This window comes from Amphiprion ocellaris, chromosome 17 (genome assembly GCF_022539595.1).
Source record: "Amphiprion ocellaris isolate individual 3 ecotype Okinawa chromosome 17, ASM2253959v1, whole genome shotgun sequence".
Lineage (NCBI taxonomy): Eukaryota > Metazoa > Chordata > Actinopteri > Pomacentridae > Amphiprion > Amphiprion ocellaris.
Genome location: NC_072782.1, coordinates 27,917,575 through 27,937,766, shown reverse-complemented (window position 1 = coordinate 27,937,766; position 20,192 = coordinate 27,917,575). Strand labels below are relative to the sequence as shown.

The window sequence follows — 20,192 nt, the reverse complement described above, 5'->3', positions numbered from 1 at the left end:
GTTTTCAGTTACATACAGTGGATTGTTTCCTGTACAACACGTGAACTGGGCACAAACAGATGTTGTGATGTTTTAGAAGACAAACGTTCGTCCTCGGAGAGCTCAGCTTTACTCTCAGATTTGTGTTTGTCGTAGTGACATGGCAACGGAAGCAGAGCGAGGACGGACATCTCCTCCCCTGAGCCCTTCATCTCATCCTGTTAGTGATCAGCCAGTCAACCAGCCAATTACTCAGACGCCCATTAGAGAGCCCACACAGGCATACGCAATCAGCTCCTGATGTCGAGTGTTTCCAGCAGCATTTTTGCTCAAAAGAGAGAAACCAAAGAGCAGAAAAGGCTTTGTCTGTTCTGACGAGTGCATTTTCTCGACTTTCTCTGCTCTTTCATATGTAAGAAGTCCTTAACGCTGCTTCTGGTGCCGCGCTCTTTTGTCCATATTTGAAGAGAGTGTTTCACAAACTGTCAAACCGGATTTTTTCCGAGCTTAGACGGCTTCTTCTTTTGCCCCAATTTAACCCACTTTTCTTTGTTTTTGTGGCTTCCTGTTTGGGGAAGAATTTCTTCATTTGGAAACACTCGAATAAACACGAGGCACTTCTGACGCCAGCACATTTACACTTGAATCGGGGGTTCTGTGTGAGAAACAAAGATCTGAATAAAGCAGGGTGTGTTGCGTGCAGGCTTTTGTTGATTTAGAGTGATGCTCCGGCGGACACCTGGATTTACCTGCAGGGCCAAAATGCCAGGCAGCGTCTCGACAAATTGAAGGGGAGGTCAGGAAACAGTAAGAGACGGGGAAAAAGCACAGCGAAACCTCCCACAGATACAGTTTGTACTGAGGCTGCACTCAGAAAGGAAGGGAACAGGTGGAAAAAAACAACTCATCATGGGGTTTAGCCATTAAAATGGGTCAGGGACTCATCTGCACCTGGAATATAGATTTACAATAATTACTCGCAGCACAGTCACTGGTGTCTCTGGCTGAGATCATTAAAATACATTTTACTGCAAACAAAGTCCGTCAGAATATGCAGAGTTAATATGAATCCAGGCATTCAGGAATAAAGAAATATCTAGCTGTTGCTCCTGAAAGTGCCTAATTAAACATCTGCTGTTGTTGGATAATAGTTCACAATAATACACATTTCACATCCTCATGATCTGAGCTGTATGGATCAATAGTTAATCAGTACACTGAAGGTTCTCGGGAAAAATGCTGACTCTAATATCGATGTGTTCTCCCCCTGTTGTCTGTGTTTCTGTATTTGTGCTGGTAGATGGCAGCTTGGTTAACATTAACTGATGAGCTTCTTGTTGCCTCCAGAGACTGAAGGTTCAATTGCTCCCAGTTTAGACTCCTTAAAAGACGTCAAATTGTGTGATTTATCGCATCTGTTTGCCCTGAACTGTACCTCTTCTTTACAGTAGGGACCCTTTTCTCTAACAAGTTTATTAATGTCAACCTGACTCTTCCTCAGCTCGACTTCGGAAAGATGAATAAAACATATCTACTTTCCCTAAAAGAATCTCTGAATGCTGCTCACGGGTTGTTTCCAAGTTAAAAAGACATTTAAAAATCAATCAAAAGTCGCACCATGTGAATAAAAACAGCCTGAATTTGCCAAATTAGATTTTAATTAATTCTTTTTTGGAGACTTTTGGCACAGCTAGAAAGGACTGTCGTAATTAGGTACAGCTGCAGCCATCAGGCTAATGAAGACCTGCATATCTACAGACAAAATGTACTTTAAATATTCAAAAATAAGACATTTGAATTGCTATAAACAGAGTCTAAACAGCCACAGTTCTCGCTTCTTAAATGTGAGGGTTTACTCTGATTTCAGCGCATTTGGAACTTTAAAGAGCCCACATTATGCACATTTGCAGGTTTATAATTTTGTGTTTTGGCTCTATTAGACTGTGTTTGCTGCCTTAATGTTCAAAAAACACATTATTTTTCTCATACATTGCTGCAGCATAACTTTCATAGCATTTTGTTTTAGCTAATGTGTATTAAAGGACCCACTCTCAAAAACCCCAGTGATTGGTCAGATCACCTGACAAAGTAAAGCAACATTACTTGAGTTTTGTAATCCCAGATTTTTGTTTATAGTAATGTACTTAGTGATAGAAGCAGCTCTAGTGAGGAAATAATAGTGAAATACGAGGAAGCTGCTAGACAGGCACTGTGCAGATTTGTTACATGATGATGTCAGTAAGTAACAGGAAAAGCCTGGACATCAAACAAGGCATTTGAGGCTGGTAAAGAGCAGTGTTTTCTATGGGACTTTATGCTTTGTAAGTTTGACCTGCACACAAAAGCAGCTAAACAACACATCACAGGAAAGAGAACCCCCCCCCCCAAAACTATAATATAGGCTCTTTAAAATGCCACCATCTGCCTTCTTCAGCATAATTTATTTTTTAGCGTTTTATAGGACTGACAAGTAATTGAAGTCCCTTTCAGACATAATTAAACCCCTAAATACTCCATTCTTTGTATAAAATTTGCATTATTTTATCCATAAAAGTAGTCCCTTCATGCATTAAACACTGGAAAACTACACTGCAAAATTGCAAGTTGTAATGTTGGAGTAATTCATACATGTTGGAACCAGAAACCAATTCTATAAAAAATGATACAGAAAGCTCCAGTGTGCAAGTTCAGAATTGGTCTCTTAGGTTTGTTGCATCTAAAAGTTTCTGAGACTCTCATCAGTACACTGAAGATCCTAGGCAGAAATGCTCAGCCATCACATAAACTCCTTGTTTTGTCCAAGATGTGTCTTCTAGCACATAAAAAACACCATACAGACATGTTAACAAAAACAGATTTTTTTATGTCCTTTTATAGGCATTTTATAGGATGGACAAGTAATTAAATTCCATTTCAGACATGATTAGCCTTCTAAATACTCATTTCTGTGTACCAAATTTGCATTATTTTCTCCATTAAAGTAATCCCTTCATGCATTAAAAGGTCGTAGATGCAACTTTCCACTGTTGCTTCCTCTAGAGAATGCAGATCTATAAAGTCCATGCCTCTTTCTTTGTAGCTCAAGCACACCAGCTCACCTACAACTCAACACTTAAACATTTTAAATTGCAAAATCGCAAGTTTCTTAATTATGTAGGAAAGTCTTTAAGACTGTCATCAGTACACTGAAGGTTCTCGGGAAAAATGCTCAGTCATTACCTAAACTGCTTATGTCATCCACAATATGTCTTCTAGCATATAAAAAGCACAATATAAACATGTTAACAAGGTAAAAAAAAAGGAAAAAAAGACTAGATTTTCAGTAAACGAGGGCTTTTAAGTGTTTATTAGCAATGAAAACAATCAGAAGTTGTAGTGTTACTAAAAACACCCCACGTGGAAACTATACCTTCATCTCTGACCGTATAGTAACATATCCTGGAGTTTTAACATCTGTATTAGCCTCACGTATCCCCACTGCTATGTGATTTACTGTTTTTTGTCATTTTATAGGATTGACATGTAATTAAAGTCCCTTTCAGACATGATTAAACCCCTAAATACTTATACTGAGGTATTTCAGCCAATCACGTTAGAACCAGAAACCTGTTTTTAAGAAAAATAAAGATACAGAAAGCTCCACTCTGCAAGTTCAGGATTGGTTTCTTAGGTTTATTATGTCGGAAAGTTTTTAAGACCATGGTGTCTTCTTGGTGGAAATGCTCAGCCATCACAAAAACTCCTTATTTTGTCCATGATATGTCTTATAGCATATAAAAAACACCATATAAACTTAAGATAAAAAAAAACAACAACTAGGTTTTCAGTAAAGGAGGGCTTTAAAGAAAGTGTTTATTAGCAATGAAACCAATTTAGAAATTGTAGCATTTCCAAAAACACCAATTTGTGGAAACTATACCTTCATGTTTCACAGCATAAAGATGCATCCTGAACTTTATAAATGCTTGATGAGGTGGAAGACTGGCTGTATGAGACACGATTATTATTGATCTCTATACACATAAGACTATCAGCTGTTCTAAAAGCCCTTGACATTTAGACATCATGTGTCTGTTTGTTGAGCAGAAGGTCATGTATTAGGTGACAGACAGGTGTTTTCACGTCTGTATTAGCCTCACTTAGCTCCACTGCTATGTGTTGAAATGGTCTTGTCTTTGTTCTGCATCTCATCTGGACAACATTTCCTTTTACTGCTGAGGTTAACAGCCTGTTCTCTTTGTGATCCAGCCTTTTTTTTTGCACATCTGAGACTGAGCATCGTGTGTTAGCGAGTATAAAAGCCTTGAAGGGTGAAAGATTAGAGCAGAAGAGCTCTTGAAGTCCTCACATGTTGTCGTTTGGATATGAATATATGAATATCTCGGTGTCTGCATTGACGGCTCATGTTTGAAGCGTTCGATCTGGGCAGCAATGGAAAATTTAATTTGAGAGCAGACTTTTACTTAGCTGGTGTAAATAGTGTTGTTTTTGTCTTATCAAATCATTTTCCAGAGTCTAATTTAATATGGCAGACGAGTAAAGTAACCTGTCAGGACTGTTAAATTCTGAGCTTGCAGGTTTTATCAAACGGCCACAAAGATCATGGGACTAACAATGAATTAATTACTAGCCTCAGTCTTTTTTAATGAGAAATCTATGCTCAGGGAGGCGCAGTAGTTTGACTGATAGAAAACACTTTCTGAATCTATAATTTGAGGATGAGAAGGTTCAGGACGCTAAAGTGAACCAGTGTGAGAATTTATTCCTCCCTTTAACCACTGACATATTAAATAGCTGTGACTGTAAATGCAAATTACGTTCATACATTCATTCATTCATTATTGTTTTTTATCTATTTTTTATGACCTTTTATAGAATCACTAGGTCGGCCATAGCTGTCTTCTAATTACTTTTTGTTAATTAAGAAACTGCTGGTCAATTATATCCTCTTTTTATTGATAGTAACTATTGTTCATGTGAAATTAGACACTTTTTTGGAAGAATTTTTCTATGAATTAATAAATGTTATCAAGTTTTATTACGTCCGCTTACCATTATCAATTTCATCTGTTTGTCCATTTTATTAGTCTGCGAAGGAACACGGCGGAGTTATGTGGCAATCGGCATACGTTTGTCTGCCTGTCTGTCTGTTTGTAACATTACTCAAAAACAGATTAATGGATTTGGATGAAGTTTTCAGGGAAGATCAGGAATGACACAAGGACCAAGTGATTCAATCATGGCAGTGATGCAGCTTATAGTCTGGATCTGTGGATTTGTTAAAGATTTCTGTATCATTGCCAGATAGCATCACGGCGTGACTGTAACCATGACAACAAGTGAACACTACGTCAGCTGCCTGCTGACGATACATGATTGTGATCCTGCTACAAATCCACCGCTGTGGACTTGCTGGGACTTATCTGTTGAAAATGATACGACTGAGCAGCCTTGGTGGAGTACTGCTCTCCAAGTGCCTTTGCTTATTATTAATATTTTATTATTATTGAAATTATTTTACAGAATCATTTGATTTTATGTCTTTTCTTAATATTTAACGACTCTTTTTTATAATTTTATTATTCATTTTTATTACTTGTAAAACTGCTGATCAACTATATCCTCTTTTTTATTGTTTGTAATTAATATTGTTCATATATTAGGCACTTCTTTAAAATTTATTTTTTCATAAATTTATGAATTTAATGTAATTATAAGGATAATTTATCAAGTAAGAGGACTGTGATTTCATTGACTTTCATATACTGTGACTTCAATATTTCTTAGTATTCATTATAAAGTTTTATTAAGTCCACTGTTTTTCTATTAGTTTTTTTTTGTCTATTTTATTAACTCTTATTAACTATGGCTGTCTTTGCTATTTAAAATTACTGTCTTTTATTACTTTATATTAACTGAGAGACTGCTGGTCGATTATATTCAGATTTTTATTGATTGTAATTATTGTTGATGTGATTTTTTTTTTCAGCATGAATTTTTGTACTTTAATTATTGAATGTGTGTTCATTACAAGAGTAAATTATCCCCAATATGGAGACAGGTATCCATCAAAATATTAAATAGCAACACGTAAGAGTGATTTCATTGGGTTTCATACACTGAGACTTTAGTATTTATTAGGGCTGTCAAATAACGTGGATTAATCCATCATCATGATTAATCTGATAAAAAAATTTTTAAAAAATTAACGCAATTAAAGCATCTGCAGCGCAGAATGACTCAAAATCCCTGAAACATCTCTGGTAACGTGTTTCAGGTAGTTTGTCCAAGTAGACTTTGTGCAGGACAGCCATCTGCCTCAACTGGTTGGGCTGAGAGAAGCCTGGAGAGAGAAAAGATGAGCAGAGAGATAATAATAAAACCACCAGGTGAATGAGACTAGTAACTGCAGATAAAACAAGTGCAGCTCTGGAACCAGAAATATATCCAGAGTAGAGGGTGAGAAAAGACAGAAAAGAAAACCAAACTAATGTGTGAAAAGTCCAAAAAGCCTCCAGCATTCTTTGGCTGATTCCAATGCATGCAGAGAACAGGGAGGATTCTAGAACTCTCTGCTGTTTCTGATCTCACTGAGAAATGAGTCTCAGGATGTGTTTTATCTTCACATATCTCAACAAGGTTGCATCAGATCCACTTCAAACTCAGCAGCTATGTCGCTGACGACCACAGGAAGTGCAGTGCAGTGTTTTTGGGGTTGTTTTGGGGCCATTAGCATCAACATTAGCATAATTCCACCCTGTTGTTGGGCAACATCACCATGTATTGCATCATCATTTCATCACATCATACACCAAAACTCTTTTTGTTGTATGAGCAGTGGTGTATGATGTCACAGTGACATAATTTATGTCACAGTAGAATCCAAAGGTATATAAACTGGGCTGATGAGTGAGGACTCACTCATTCCCAGACCTTCGCCAAGTGATTTACTTTGGAATTACTGAGCAACCAAACACAGAAAACCAAGGACACCTACGCAGGATTAATTTTCTGGACTTCAATCTCTGAAATTTAATTTCTACACACACCTCTTTGTTTATCGGTGCAATGGCACAAAAAAATAGGAACACCTCTCGCCGTGGAGGAAATGGAAAACGTGGCGTCTCAGAACAAGAAATTTGCTCATTTGGTCATCAGGAGCAGATATTGACCCTGAAGGGCCATAATGAAGAAATGGAGCTGAGAATTAAAGAGCTTATGGATAGTAAGAAGCAGCTCACCAGAGAGGTCTACAAGCTGAAAGACCTTCTGAAGATCCAGGGAAAGGCCATGGAAAATCCGCTGGAGGCCAATGACCAGAAAATGGACGAGGCCTCAGCAGAGGACCAGGACCTTCCACCAAAGGTACAACAAGCTGCAAACATCCAGGAGGTTGAAGTGGACAAAAGGGCAGATGAGAAGAAAAGCCTGGAGGAAACGAACAAGGACGAAAAAGTTCTCTGGAAGAAAGAAAAAATGGAATTGGAGGCAAAAGTGGCAGATCTCCAAAAGCAAATCCATGCCCTGGAGATGAAAAAGGAAATGGAACAGAATGACTTTCTTGGCATGCAGCAAGACGACGAAGCCTTCAAAGAAGAAAAAAAAGAATTTCAGAAGGACATTAAGAAGCTGCAGGAGGCTAAGAAGAAACTCCAGGAAAAATATAAAAAATTAGAGAAAGAACTGGAGGTACAGAAGAGGAAGCTTGAGAACAAAGAAAGTATTTTGGCTGAAAAAAAACAAATTGAAGAGGAAATGATGTCTCTGATTTCTGAGAATCAAAAACTCAAATCCAGTACAAAAGCTCTGCAAAAGCAGGCCAAAGAACTGGGGGATGAGAATGAGAGGCTGATGATCGTCTTCAACGACAAAAAGCAAGAGCTTGTAGATACAAAGGTGAAAGAGGCCTTTCTGAAGCTCAAGCAAAAACTGAAGGATGACAAAAAGGCTTTCCAGGAAGAGAGTCACAAGCTTCGACTGGAGAAGCTTGAGCTGGAGGCAAAAAATGCAGATCTCCTGAAGCAAACCGAACATCTGAAGGCCAAACGTAAAGAACAGATGGAGAAGAAGGATCTGCAGAACAAAACCACGAAGCCAGAAGATCTGGAGGCCAAAATACAAAACCTCCAGAACGAAAAACAGCACCTGGAGGCCGAAAACAAAGACCTTCTCAGAGAAAAAGCAAATCTGGAAACCAAAAATAGAGACCTCGAGATCAAAAATGAACACCTGGAGGCTGAAAACAAAGACCTTCACCTGGAAAAAATAAATCTGGAAACCAAAACACAAGACCTCCAGAACGAAAAACAGCACCTGGAGGCCGAAAACAAAGACCTTCTCAGAGAAAAAGCAAATCTGGAAACCAAAACTAGAGACCTCGAGATCAAAAATGAACACCTGGAGGCTGAAAACAAAGACCTTCACCTGGAAAAAATAAATCTGGAAACCAAAACACAAGACCTCCAGAACGAAAAACAGCACCTGGAGGCTGAAAACAAAGACCTTCTCAGAGAAAAAGCAAATCTGGAAACCAAAACTAGAGACCTCCAGAAAGAGAACGATCATCTGAACCTGGATAAGAAGGCACTTGAGGTGGAATGTCAAGCCCTTCACAAAAAGAGCGAAGAGATGATGGAAGTTACTAAAATACTGGAGAAAGAAAATGAGGAGCTGCAGGAGCTTCTCAGCAAGAAAAAGAAGAAGAAATTCTTCAGGTTCTTCAAACACACTGAGCCAAAAGAGAAGGAAGAGCAGAAGATGGAAAAGCAGGAAAAAGAGAAGAAGTCAGCAGGTTGCTGGAGCTGGTTCCACTAAACCTGCTTTCTTCACCTTCCACACCTTTTCCTCTCATCTTTCTTCACCTTCCACACCTTTTCCTCTCATCTTTCTTCACCTTCTTCACCTTTTCCTCTCATCTTTCTTCACCTTCTACACCTTTTCCTCTCATCTTTCTTCACCTTCTACACCTTTTCCTTTCATCTTTCTTCACCTTACACACCTTTTCCTCTCATCTTTCTCCAGTCTAACTTCCATCTTTCTTATCTTGCCACCTCCAACCATCACCTCTCCATCCACCTTATCCCCCATTCTCCACCCCTTTCTCAGCCTTTTCTCACCCCTTTCTCACCTCTCTGTCCTCCCCTATCCAAAGGGCAGCACGGTGACTCAGTGTTCAGCGCTGTAGCCTCACAGAAACACCTCCTCCTGTTTCTGTGTGGAGTTCTGTGTTCTCCACGTGTTAGCGTGGGTTTTCCCCGGGTTACTCCGGTTTCCTCCCACACCATTAAAAAACACAAACCAAATTAGGCTAATTGGACACTCTAAATTATCTCAACTTTAAAAAAAAAAAAAATAAAATCATCAAAAATAAAACAAACAACTAAACATATTTCAGCATTTGTCTGCCTCTATGGGTAAAATACAACTAACTGCACCACATTGTGGCTGCTGGTTGTTGTACAAACTGTTGGTTCTGATGTCAACAAAACTAACGTTGTGAAGGTTATTATAAATGTGTGTTTAGTGTTTTGATTCTTTGCAGGAAATTGTTCCAGGCGCTACAATCATGACTGCACATCTACTACTGAACATAAAACATTTAGACAGAGAATCTGCTGACAGAAGTACTAAAACATTCTAAAAACTTGTAAGATGCAATTTCAAAAGTAAACAGTGTAAATAATATACAGTGTGTAAAAATGTTTTAACAAAGGTAATGTGAAAATATACATATATACTATATACAACAATTTATAGTTACTGTGTAAAAAACATAATAATTTATGCAATCTAATAATATACAGTGTAGGAGTTGTAAAGATATCCAGTATGTTAGAATTTACTATGTAAAAAATATCCTGTAATACAAATGGTATAAATATGTACGGCATAAATATGCTATATAAAAAATACACAGCATGCTAGAATGAAATTTAAACAAGCATACAAAGCATATGAAAAACATCCAGTATGCAAAAGGTTAAAAACTTAGGTACTGCAAAAATATACAATGTAAAAAAATATGAAAAACAGAACAAGGTTCACATTAAAAATCTGGATCTTTAGAAATGGCAATTTGTTCATTGACAGTGTTTGACTACTTCCTAAAGTAGAAAAAGTAAAAAGAAACAAACATGTATTGTAAAAATTTCCAGTGCACAAAATGTGCAAAGAAATATGTCATGTAAAAATATGATGAAACAAATCTAATGCAAAAATATACAGATTAAAAAATATCTACTGTACAATAAGTTTTAAAATATGTATTGTAGAAATACACACTGTAAAAAATGTACAAAAGTGTAAATGTAATTTAGAAATTGACTGTAAAAATATCCTGTATACAAATGGTTAAAAATATATATGGTAAAAATATGCAATATACAAATATGAAAAATAAAACATGTTTTGTACCAATTTACAGTACACAAAATGTGCAAAGAAATATGTCATAAAAATATACAGTGTATGTGCTTTAACAATATCTAGTATGCAAAAAGTTCCAAAAAAAATGTATTGTACAAATATACTTTTTAAAAAATTTTACAAAAATGTAAAGATACACAGTGTAGAAAATATCCAGTGTGGAAAAAGTTTTTTTTTAATGTATAATAAAAGTATAGAGTGTAAAACATAATGCTAGTTCTTGAAAATGCATCATACAAATATGCAATAAAAAAAACAAGATTATTTTAAACTTAAAGAAATATGCAAAATAAAACTACACAATGTACAAAAAATATAGTGTTAAAAATATCCAGCATGCAAAAGGTTTAAAAAAAAAACATGTTTTGTAAAGAATGTACAATGTGAAAAATATAAGAAAAAAAGTTCTTTGAAACAGCATTTTATTCATTTACAGTGTTCAACTACTTCCTATGATGCAAAAAAACAAAGGTTTGCAAAAATTTACAGCACATAAAATGTGCAAAGGAACATGTCATGTAAAAATGCAAATCAAGACAATATGCAAAAAGTGTAAAAAAATTATCCTCTATGCAACAGGTTTTATATATACAGGTTTTATATATATATATATATATATATATATATATATATATATATATATATATATATATATATATATATATATATATATATATATATATATATATATATATGGCAAAAATACACTATGCAATTTTTTTTTTAAAAGACTGTGCTCAAATTAAAAAAACAATGTAAAAATATATGAAGTGTGAAAAACATGCAGTGAAGCTTTAAAAATTGTACCGTGAAAATCACAATAAAAACAACAAAAAAGCAAAAACATAGTCCATGTCAAAAATCTGTATTTTTAGAACTGGTGATACATCCCTTTACTACTTCCTATAATACTAATGCTGTTGAGTGTATAAGATGGACACGATGTCATCAAACATGTGAAACACACCTTTACGAGCCTGAAGATAAAAGCTGAACCTGGTTTTTATCACTAGTCAGTGACATTAGTTTGAAAGTTTTATTATGTCTGTTAGTTTCCATTTATCAATTTTATCTGTTTATTTATTTTGTTACCTTTTATTATACAGAATCACTAACTAAACTACTCTCTTTTAGATTTTTGGGGGGGGTTTGTAGCCATTTTTCATGTGAAATTAGGCACTTTTCTTGTAAGAATTTTAGGTAAGATGCCATCTACCATCAAGATATTAAATAGCAAGAAGTGGGAGGATCATATGATTTCATACATCATACTTATTAGTATTCATTCTCGAATTTTGTTATTACTATACACTTTCATTTATCAGTTTTATCCATTTATTTTTACCTCTTATTTTACAGCAGCAGTAGTGTGATTATAGCTGCTTATTTACCAGTCCATTTTATTTATCTTTTGCAATCTTTCCTCCTTTGCAAGGCATCTTTGAGTGTCTTAAAGGGCACCATATGCATAATATGTATTATTATTAATAATAATATTCTCTTTTCTCGTTTTATTAATTGTAAATGTTGCCTATGTGAAATGAGACACAATTCTGTGGGCTATGAATTGTTGTAGGTGCTAAATACTTATATGAATTCCCAATAGAAGTCTCCCTGTGGGACAGTAAAGTGTATTTATTCATCTGTTTAATGACACCGATGGCCAGAGTCAGTAAATGTCATTAATAGTCAATATAAACCACTTGTTGATATAAGTCAACTTTTTACTCCATCTGATTGTGAATTTTTATACTTTTTCATGACAAATCAGAGCGATTTATTGTGCACCATCAACAGTGTCACCGACTCAACATTTTTCTTCCTCAATGCTTCACTTTCTCACCCTGCAGCCGACTGTTTTCTCTGCCTTTTGGCTGCTTCTCATCTGAATGGTACGACTGTGATGGATGACTTATATCACTGCCAGACTTCTATAATCATCACAACCAACCGAGATGTCGCCGCGTCGGCCTTCGGCCTCTCCCGATATGAAAGCTTTGCTGTGTAAACGCTGCTGTGCTCTCAAAAAACAGCCTTCGTTCCGATATTTTCCTGTTGCTTCAAGCGAGAAAAGACGCTTAAAATACATGCAAAAAATGTCTGAGTATATATTAGTGTTTGTTTAGTGAATGAGGTCTCCTTGCTCTTCTGGACGCTCACTGCAGCTCTAAAGGAGGAGAAAGGTCAGCCTTGCCCAGTGCCCTTTTCTTGACATCTGCCTGCTTTGGTTTGATTTAATTAAAGCCAAGGGGGAAAAGGTCATGACTTCTCTGATTGTCAGTACATGAAGGTAACCAGAGAAACAACCGGACCCCGTTCTGATTCTTTAAGATCTCTTTGTTTTGTTGCTACTGGACTCAAAACTAAGAATCTGCAAGTCTCTGCAAGTGATCTGCAAGTGAGAATGGATATACTCGGCCCTACACTTTGCTTTTAGTCCATTTTTTGTGCACCTATACACTGTGTGCACACAAAGCATGTCTAAGTGAATAAAGAGAGGGCCGAACACGTCGCTGGATTAAAGCCAAGCATTTTCAATTTACACAGAGGTGATTTTTCCATCCTTCCTCGATGATAAAGCAGTCCTGCAGAAAGAGCACAAAACAAATCAGAACAAAAAAGGCACTTGGCGAGCAGCGAGGTTTCAGGTGTGTGTCTCATAACAGAACAACAGCTTAAAAGATCTCGCTTCAAGCAAATCCACAATGAGGAAGGGTTATTGCATTATAATATATTATAACGACAGCTTCAAAAAGTGAATTTCTTACTTCAAGCTGACCCTGAATGTTTGGCACTTCGTCAGGATTTAAGATGAGCCACGCAATGCATAAACACAGCATCTCAACTGCTGACAGAAATACACTGCCTGTCCAGAAAAAAAGATGCCACTTGGATTCAACTAAGCAAATAGGTAAAAGCCTTCCATTGGATAATTACTGCAATGATGATTATGTTTCAGCTGCAACAACTTATTGAACTCTAGCTGATGCAGTGAGGAGCTTCTCACTTCTTAAACAACCATGTAGGAAGACATATTCTGTGGTCATGGAAAGGATGTTAATCTGTTTCAGAAGGGTCAAATTATTGGCCTGCATCAAGCAAAGAAAACAACTAAGGAGATTTCTGAAACTACTGAAATGGGGTTAAGAACCGTCCAACGCATTATTAAAACCTGGAAGGATTGTGGAGAACCATCATCTTTGAGGAACAAATGTGGTCTGATGAGTCCAGATTTACCCTGTTCCAAAGTGATGGGGGCATCAGGGTAAGAAGAGAGGCAGATGAAGTGATGCCCTCATCATGGCTAGTGTCTACCAGCCTGTGGGGGTTAGAGTTATGATCTGGGGTTGGTCAGGTTCAGCAACGTTATGTTCCCAAAGAATGAGGTCAGCTGATACCTGAATATACTGAATGACCAGTGGAGGTTTTCTTCCCTGATGACATGAACATGTTCCAAGATGACGATGCCAGGATTCATGGGGTCACATTGTGAATGAGTGGATCAAGGAGCATCAGATGGATTGACCTCCACAGAGTCCAGACCTCAGCCCCACTGAGAATCTTTGGGATGTTCTGGAGAAGACTTTGCACAGCCATCCGACTCTCCCATCATCAATAAAAGATCTTGGTAGAAAATTAATGCAACTCTGGACAAGAATAAATGCTGTGACTTTGCAGAAGCTTATTGAAACAATGTCACGGGGAATGTGTGCCATTCTCAAAGCTGAAGGTGGTCCAACAAAATGTGTATATGAGTTTGTTTTTGTTTTTTTTGGACGGGCAGTGTATAACAAACCTGTTTCAAACTGCTGTTGGTGATGAAGCGCTTGATGTTGCAGCAGGTTTATAAAGATATCAGAACCGTCTTGAAACATACATGAAGAGAAGGTTGTTCACTTTTCCCTTTTGCTTCCTCAGAAAGCATTTCTCTGCCGAGAGGAGAGAAGATTCAGATCGATTCACTTTACTTCGAAAGATAAAAGGGTATAAAACAGAATCTGAAATAGCAACAACTCGTGTGCCATCATGGCGGTTCTGCTGTAATGGCTTTGAAATTGACCGGGATCCTTTTGTTGCTTTGTTACATTTCCTCCTGCCCATCTTTTTCCACCTCTTTTTCACCGCGAGTGGTCTAATAAAGCACAAGTGTCATAAAAGTAATCTTTGAAAGAGCCTTTCTGCCAAAAAAAAAAAAAAAAAAAAAAAAAGATACAGAGTGTTGGGAATGTGACCCTTTTCTGTATCGTTTGTAGAGAAATGAGGTGTCTTCATAGTCGGTTCAATGGACGAATAAAGCAGAGCTGCAGCCAAATGTGTCCAATCTGAAAATTACAGGTTTCATAAAAATGAAAAATGACACATTGCTGAACAACCCTCCAGCGTATTACTGTTTTCAGAACACGGTTATCCTCGATTTGTGTTACTTTAATCTTGATTAGTGCAAGAAATCATGACTTTAATGTGGAATAAATGAGGTTTAGTTTTGAAAATCTAGTTTATTTGAGAAACCTGGGAAATAATAAAACACATGGAATGGCGTTAAGTAAAGGTTAAAAAGTAAAAAATAAATGTTGTAAAAATTGGGATTATTAACAGATTTGCAATGTCTAGATACATTTTAAAAAGTCTAAAAAACAATATACTACAAAAAAATGTACTTTTAAAAATATTTTCGCAACTGTTACACATCAAAATGTCGATAAAAATCCAACTTTACTGCAGTGAAGTTTTAGTTTGTTGCTTATCTTATCAGGACAGTTTTTTTTTTTTCCCAGCACCTTTGGGCACTTAAACTTCTTTACATGTTGATTCCATTTTTTTTCTCCATTTCTGTAAAATAAATAGACAAAGAAATTTGATTTCTTTTTTTTTATTTATTTATTGCAATATAACTGTGTTTTACTGCACAAAAGACATTTTCTCTCTACTTCTAGTTTTGTTCTGGTGCTTCTATAGTGATGCAGGACTTTAAATGGAGTCAATAAAAGTCCAAAAATGTGACAGGAGCAAAGAAAAAACATCCAGAAACTGCTTCGATATAAGAGTTAACTATAACGATGAATGAATGAATTACATGATTAAAGCTGGGAAAAAAAAGCACCTCCCTTAATGTCATCAATCACTGAAGTTTTATTTGTAGAGCAGTTTTCATACAAATGAAATGCAACACAAAGTAATTTGCAGGTAACAGAAATAGAAATGCAATAAAACAGTACAAACAACCTCCTATAATCAAGTTATCAATGAATGGATTGAGGAACTGAAGAAATGCTGTCCTAAATACACATGCAATGAAGAAACACCAGATGAGATCAAATAAAATACAATGAAATAAAATGAGATAAGCTAAATAAATAAATAAATTCAATTCAATGCTATGATTAAAATAAACATAGAGACAGGACTCTTCTAGTCCTACATAAATCTAATTTATTAGCTGGTTAAGACAATAAGGAACGCTGCTGGGTTCCTGCCACTCCAAGGACCAGAATTAGCAACTAGCTAACGTCAGCTAAAACTCATTTCAAACCAACACAACAACACAAATTGTGTCTCAAATCTGTTTCTCTGTGCAATAAACAATTCATCAGCTAACATTTACACCAAAAATGAAGTGCTTTAATTGCACATCCAGGCTGCTGGTACAGTAGAAACTGGGCTGTCGTGTGTTTTCTGTGTGGAATAGAAGCAGTTCCACATTAGACTATTTCTGGCTGCACAGCTGGAAACCACTTTAAAAGCAAGCGAGCCATTTATTTGTACTTATTATAGATATATAACTGTGGTGCCCACACCAATAGAAAGCACCTGCTGTGCTGGAAAAAAAAAGAGAGAATGCAGCCCCTTGTTTCCAGCTTTAATAAACATGAGATTCAAATAGTAAATGCACCAACAGTGGAACCACACAGACAACAGAAAAGTGGCATTGCTACCCAAAGGCCCATTGATCAAAGTCTGGCCTGTTGACAGACACCTGGGCTTCCTCATTTCCCCAAATCGCTGGAGATCACTGAGGAGTAAATAACAACTGCTGCTCTTCACATTTAACCACTACTGCCTTTTTTTCTCTCACTGTTTTTCTTTCAACTTTTTGTTCTGTTCTCAACAGACTTGCATTTAGCACAATTTATAGCCAGTATAAGTGATACTTTAAACCAAGAAACGTTTATTTTCAGTGGAGTTTGGATTATTTTCTAGATTTTTAAATGCATTAATTAAACAAAAACTGAAAGAAAATTCTTTAGAAAGTATAGATTTGTGAAAAATGTAACAGAGCTCGTATTAAAACGTATTTAACTTATCGCTGTTATGCCTGATTGGTGGTTATATGATTAATAGGCACTAAAAATTTGCAAAACACAGAATAGTCGCTGTTTTGTCTGGTGCATGAGGTTTAAAAGTCTGCACCGTGTATGAGGTTTAAAAAGAATCCCCAGTTTGTTTGTTTTAAAGTTCTCTTTTATTTTTCTTTTATTGCTATGCTCTACCGGTCAAAGCACTTTGTGAATGTTCTTCTGAAAGGTGCTATACAAATAAAGTTATTATATTGTTAGTGTTATAAGTAATCTAGAAAAGTTGGGACGCCTGTAGGACTTGGTAGCACCAACTTTCAAGGCTTGATCAACCTCCATTGCTGCAGAACAGCTTTAAGCCGTTAACCCATTTCTTGTTCCCTGAAAAAGGCCTTTTTGTATAATTCTGAAATGTACTTTATTTTTCAGTTTCTGGTAACGTTACCTTTTTTTTAAAACCTTTGGCAGTTCACCACTTACCTTTGTACCATTTCAAGCTATTCAATGAGCTTGAACTACTTGAATTTCAATAATAAAACTGGGAAAATTGGGGCATTCTAACACTTTTGACCGGTAGTATGTGATCTCAGATTAGACGGAGTATTGCAGCTCTGTTTGTACTACTTAGGTCATGTATCGGCCCTGAGAGGTCTGAAGACACACTGCGATGTTCTTCCACATTAAGACTCAGACTAAAGGAGCAAGCAGGGATTCATCCATCCCATCTGTTTCTCTGTGATGTGGCTCCTGCAGAGTTCCCTCCACATTATCAATCGCCCCACTGAGCCAAACGCTGCTAATTGTATCGTATCTGCTGGCACAGGCTACAAAGTCGCAGCGACCGCTCTGTCACGTGAACGGCACAGACGACAAACACGAAATGCTCGGTGGATTTTCAGACGGCGCCTCTGGTAAATGCAAACGGCACATTTTGTGTGAAAGTGACTCTTGGTAACTGAGCTCCAAGGGTCGTGTTTGCCGACTGAATGGCTCCATGCAAACACATCCCAGCTCCGAAAGAGGCAATAACACAGAAGGAACCGATGCTCGCTACATCCCAGTTTGCTCCTCTCTTACAGTTTTGGGTGTTTTTGGACAGTCTGCAGCGGTAACACGTTTTTCTGTGTTCAGTTTGGAGGAAACCTTGATTTAAAATATGTAAACTGGTCCCTCATTGGAATTCAAGCAGAAACCTCCCAGATGGCACATTTACTGCTGTTCACCTGCTTTTAAATCTGGCAAATTTGCTTTATTTTTATGCTTATTTTATCTTAAAACTACTTTTTAGAACTGATTGCACTCGGAAGATAACTCCAGGTGTAGCTGCAAGTGTTTAAACTATCAAAATCCTTTTTAAAGCAAATGTTTTACAGAAAAGAACTAAAAGAACAACACTCCTGTGCTTCATCATGCAGGTACACGAGGGAAATGCAGTTTATCTGTAGTTCCCAATTTCCATATTCATAAGAAATACTATGAATACATTATAGTAAAGAGAAAATAAATATGGTTAAGAGGGAAAAAGTGAAATCAGCTTTTTTCAGTTAAGATTAAATCATCTTGTAGTTCCGTCTTACAAGTAGGTACCTTGTTAGTGTTGTGTTATCATAATATTTTACTTATTTTATGTATGTATTTTCAGCTTTTTATTGTCATAAAGCTTCAGACTCACCAGATCTTAGGTGTTTCGCATATTTGTGACTAAGACTAAAAAATATAATCAGTTATTAAGTGATAAACCTTTAAAATTCAACTCCTTTCCAACCACAGAAAAAAATGCAGAAATTGAGCAAATAACCACAGAAAAACTGTTACCTTGAGTAGAAAATAGTTCTTTATCTATGCAGAAGTCCAGCACCTATAATAATTTGATTAAAGACCCGTCCAAATTAAGTTTTTTAACCTTGTTAACATGTCCTTATGCTTTTTTTTTTTAATATGCTACAAGTAGTGATCAGCAGTGAGGCTGCTACTAGTAGCGGCATCAATAGTTGATGCTGTTTTTGAGTGAAGATACTTGGAGATGTGCCAAATCAATTTCAGTCTTTAATGATGCTAAAGCTATAAGGCTTAAGATTATAAACACACTGCATATATCTGCCAAACCACAGAGTTCCCTTCAACCCTGTTCATTCTCTAATGTACAGGGTTATTCAAAAAGGATGAGTCGGTTTCATTATGCAATATTTATGAAGGAAAAGCAACAGAAAACTCCAGCCAAGTCACAAGTTTTCTATTCAGAATCAACTTTTATGTCCTGTCTTACAAGTGTTCAATGATGCCACCTGCAGCACGGGCAACATCGTTGCGATAAGAGAATTCCTCCCAGAGGCATATCAGCATATTACGATCCACTGAGTTGATCGCTGTTGTTATTCGATGTCATTTGATGATCTTAAACATCAAATAAAAGTTGATTGTGATGTAGCTCAGGCTATAATGAGAAAGAGATTGCTGGTTGGAGCTGTCAAACTATGTTAATGGTGTGTTTTTAGCAGGGTTACCACAAATTGACACTAGGGGGAGCTAGTTGGCTGGACTACGCTCATCAGCCAGGCGATACTCCCAGCATCCCTTGCTGTGTCGTTTGAAGATCGTCTTGCTCATAGACATATATACAACGCATCGCTGTCACGTCGACTTGTTTAGATTGACAGGGCAGACTTGACCCTCACAAAATGGCGGCCGCTCTGACGTATCAAAGCGGTGGGCGGGGACAGGCTCCGCGGCGTCTAGTGTATGTGTCTATGGTCTTGCTGATCATGCTTCGGACACGTTTCCTGCTATGCTAAACTCTGTTCAAACTGAATATTTAAGAGTAGTTAACTTCGACCTTACTGTCCATGACTGAGGGTACAGTTGTCGGATTCACTGGTGAGTCAAGAAAAGTCCGCTATCTGTTGGTAGTGTTTAGGAAATTTCCGAGTGAAAAATTGTCTCGCGCTAGTCGCGATGCTAACGGATATAATGGGAAATCCCGTAGGCCTATGCTAATAGCATTAGCATTTGGACCGCGGAAAAATGTGCTTAGCAATCCATGTATTTAGCATGTGGAAGTGTGAATATTTGTACCATGAAGTTAAAAGTGACTCTGTTAAGGCCATGATGTGTAATTGAGCTACTGTAAATAAGTTAGGTTTAAGTTTGATGCATGTTTACTGAATTTAGTCAGTTATACTGTCTTGCTATGGAGTTTAGCTTTTTCACACTGAGCTTCAGCAGTTTACAGTTTGGTAAAATGTCATAATGTGTCTTATAGAAGGAAATGAATTATCTCTAACCTTAAACCGGGGTAATTCATGTTGTTAATATTGTTAAAACTGTAACTGTGATGATTTAGGATGCAATTGAGTTTGAGAAATTGCTAATTGTTGTACAACAGATGTAACTGAAACTTGTGAATTCAATCAGAGGTTATTCTGATGCTTGGTAGAGTTTCATGCCAAGTGCTGAAGTAAGGTGTAGCCTAATTTGATATGTGGACAACACTTTATA

At 36.8% G+C, this 20,192-nt stretch overlaps 2 protein-coding genes across 4 annotated transcripts in view; both read left to right on the top strand.

Annotated features, from left to right (window-relative positions):
- whrna (whirlin a) overlaps nucleotides 1–20,192 on the top strand; it is a 204,357-nt gene that overhangs the window by 97,963 nt on the left and 86,202 nt on the right. The gene's annotated exons all lie outside the window — the stretch shown is intronic.
- On the top strand, nucleotides 6,173–10,981 carry LOC111565396 (girdin-like). Its single transcript, XM_023265449.2, has one exon. The coding sequence runs from the start codon at nucleotides 7,048–7,050 to the stop codon at nucleotides 8,791–8,793; it is 1,746 nt and encodes a 581-aa protein (XP_023121217.2). The 5' UTR covers nucleotides 6,173–7,047; the 3' UTR covers nucleotides 8,794–10,981.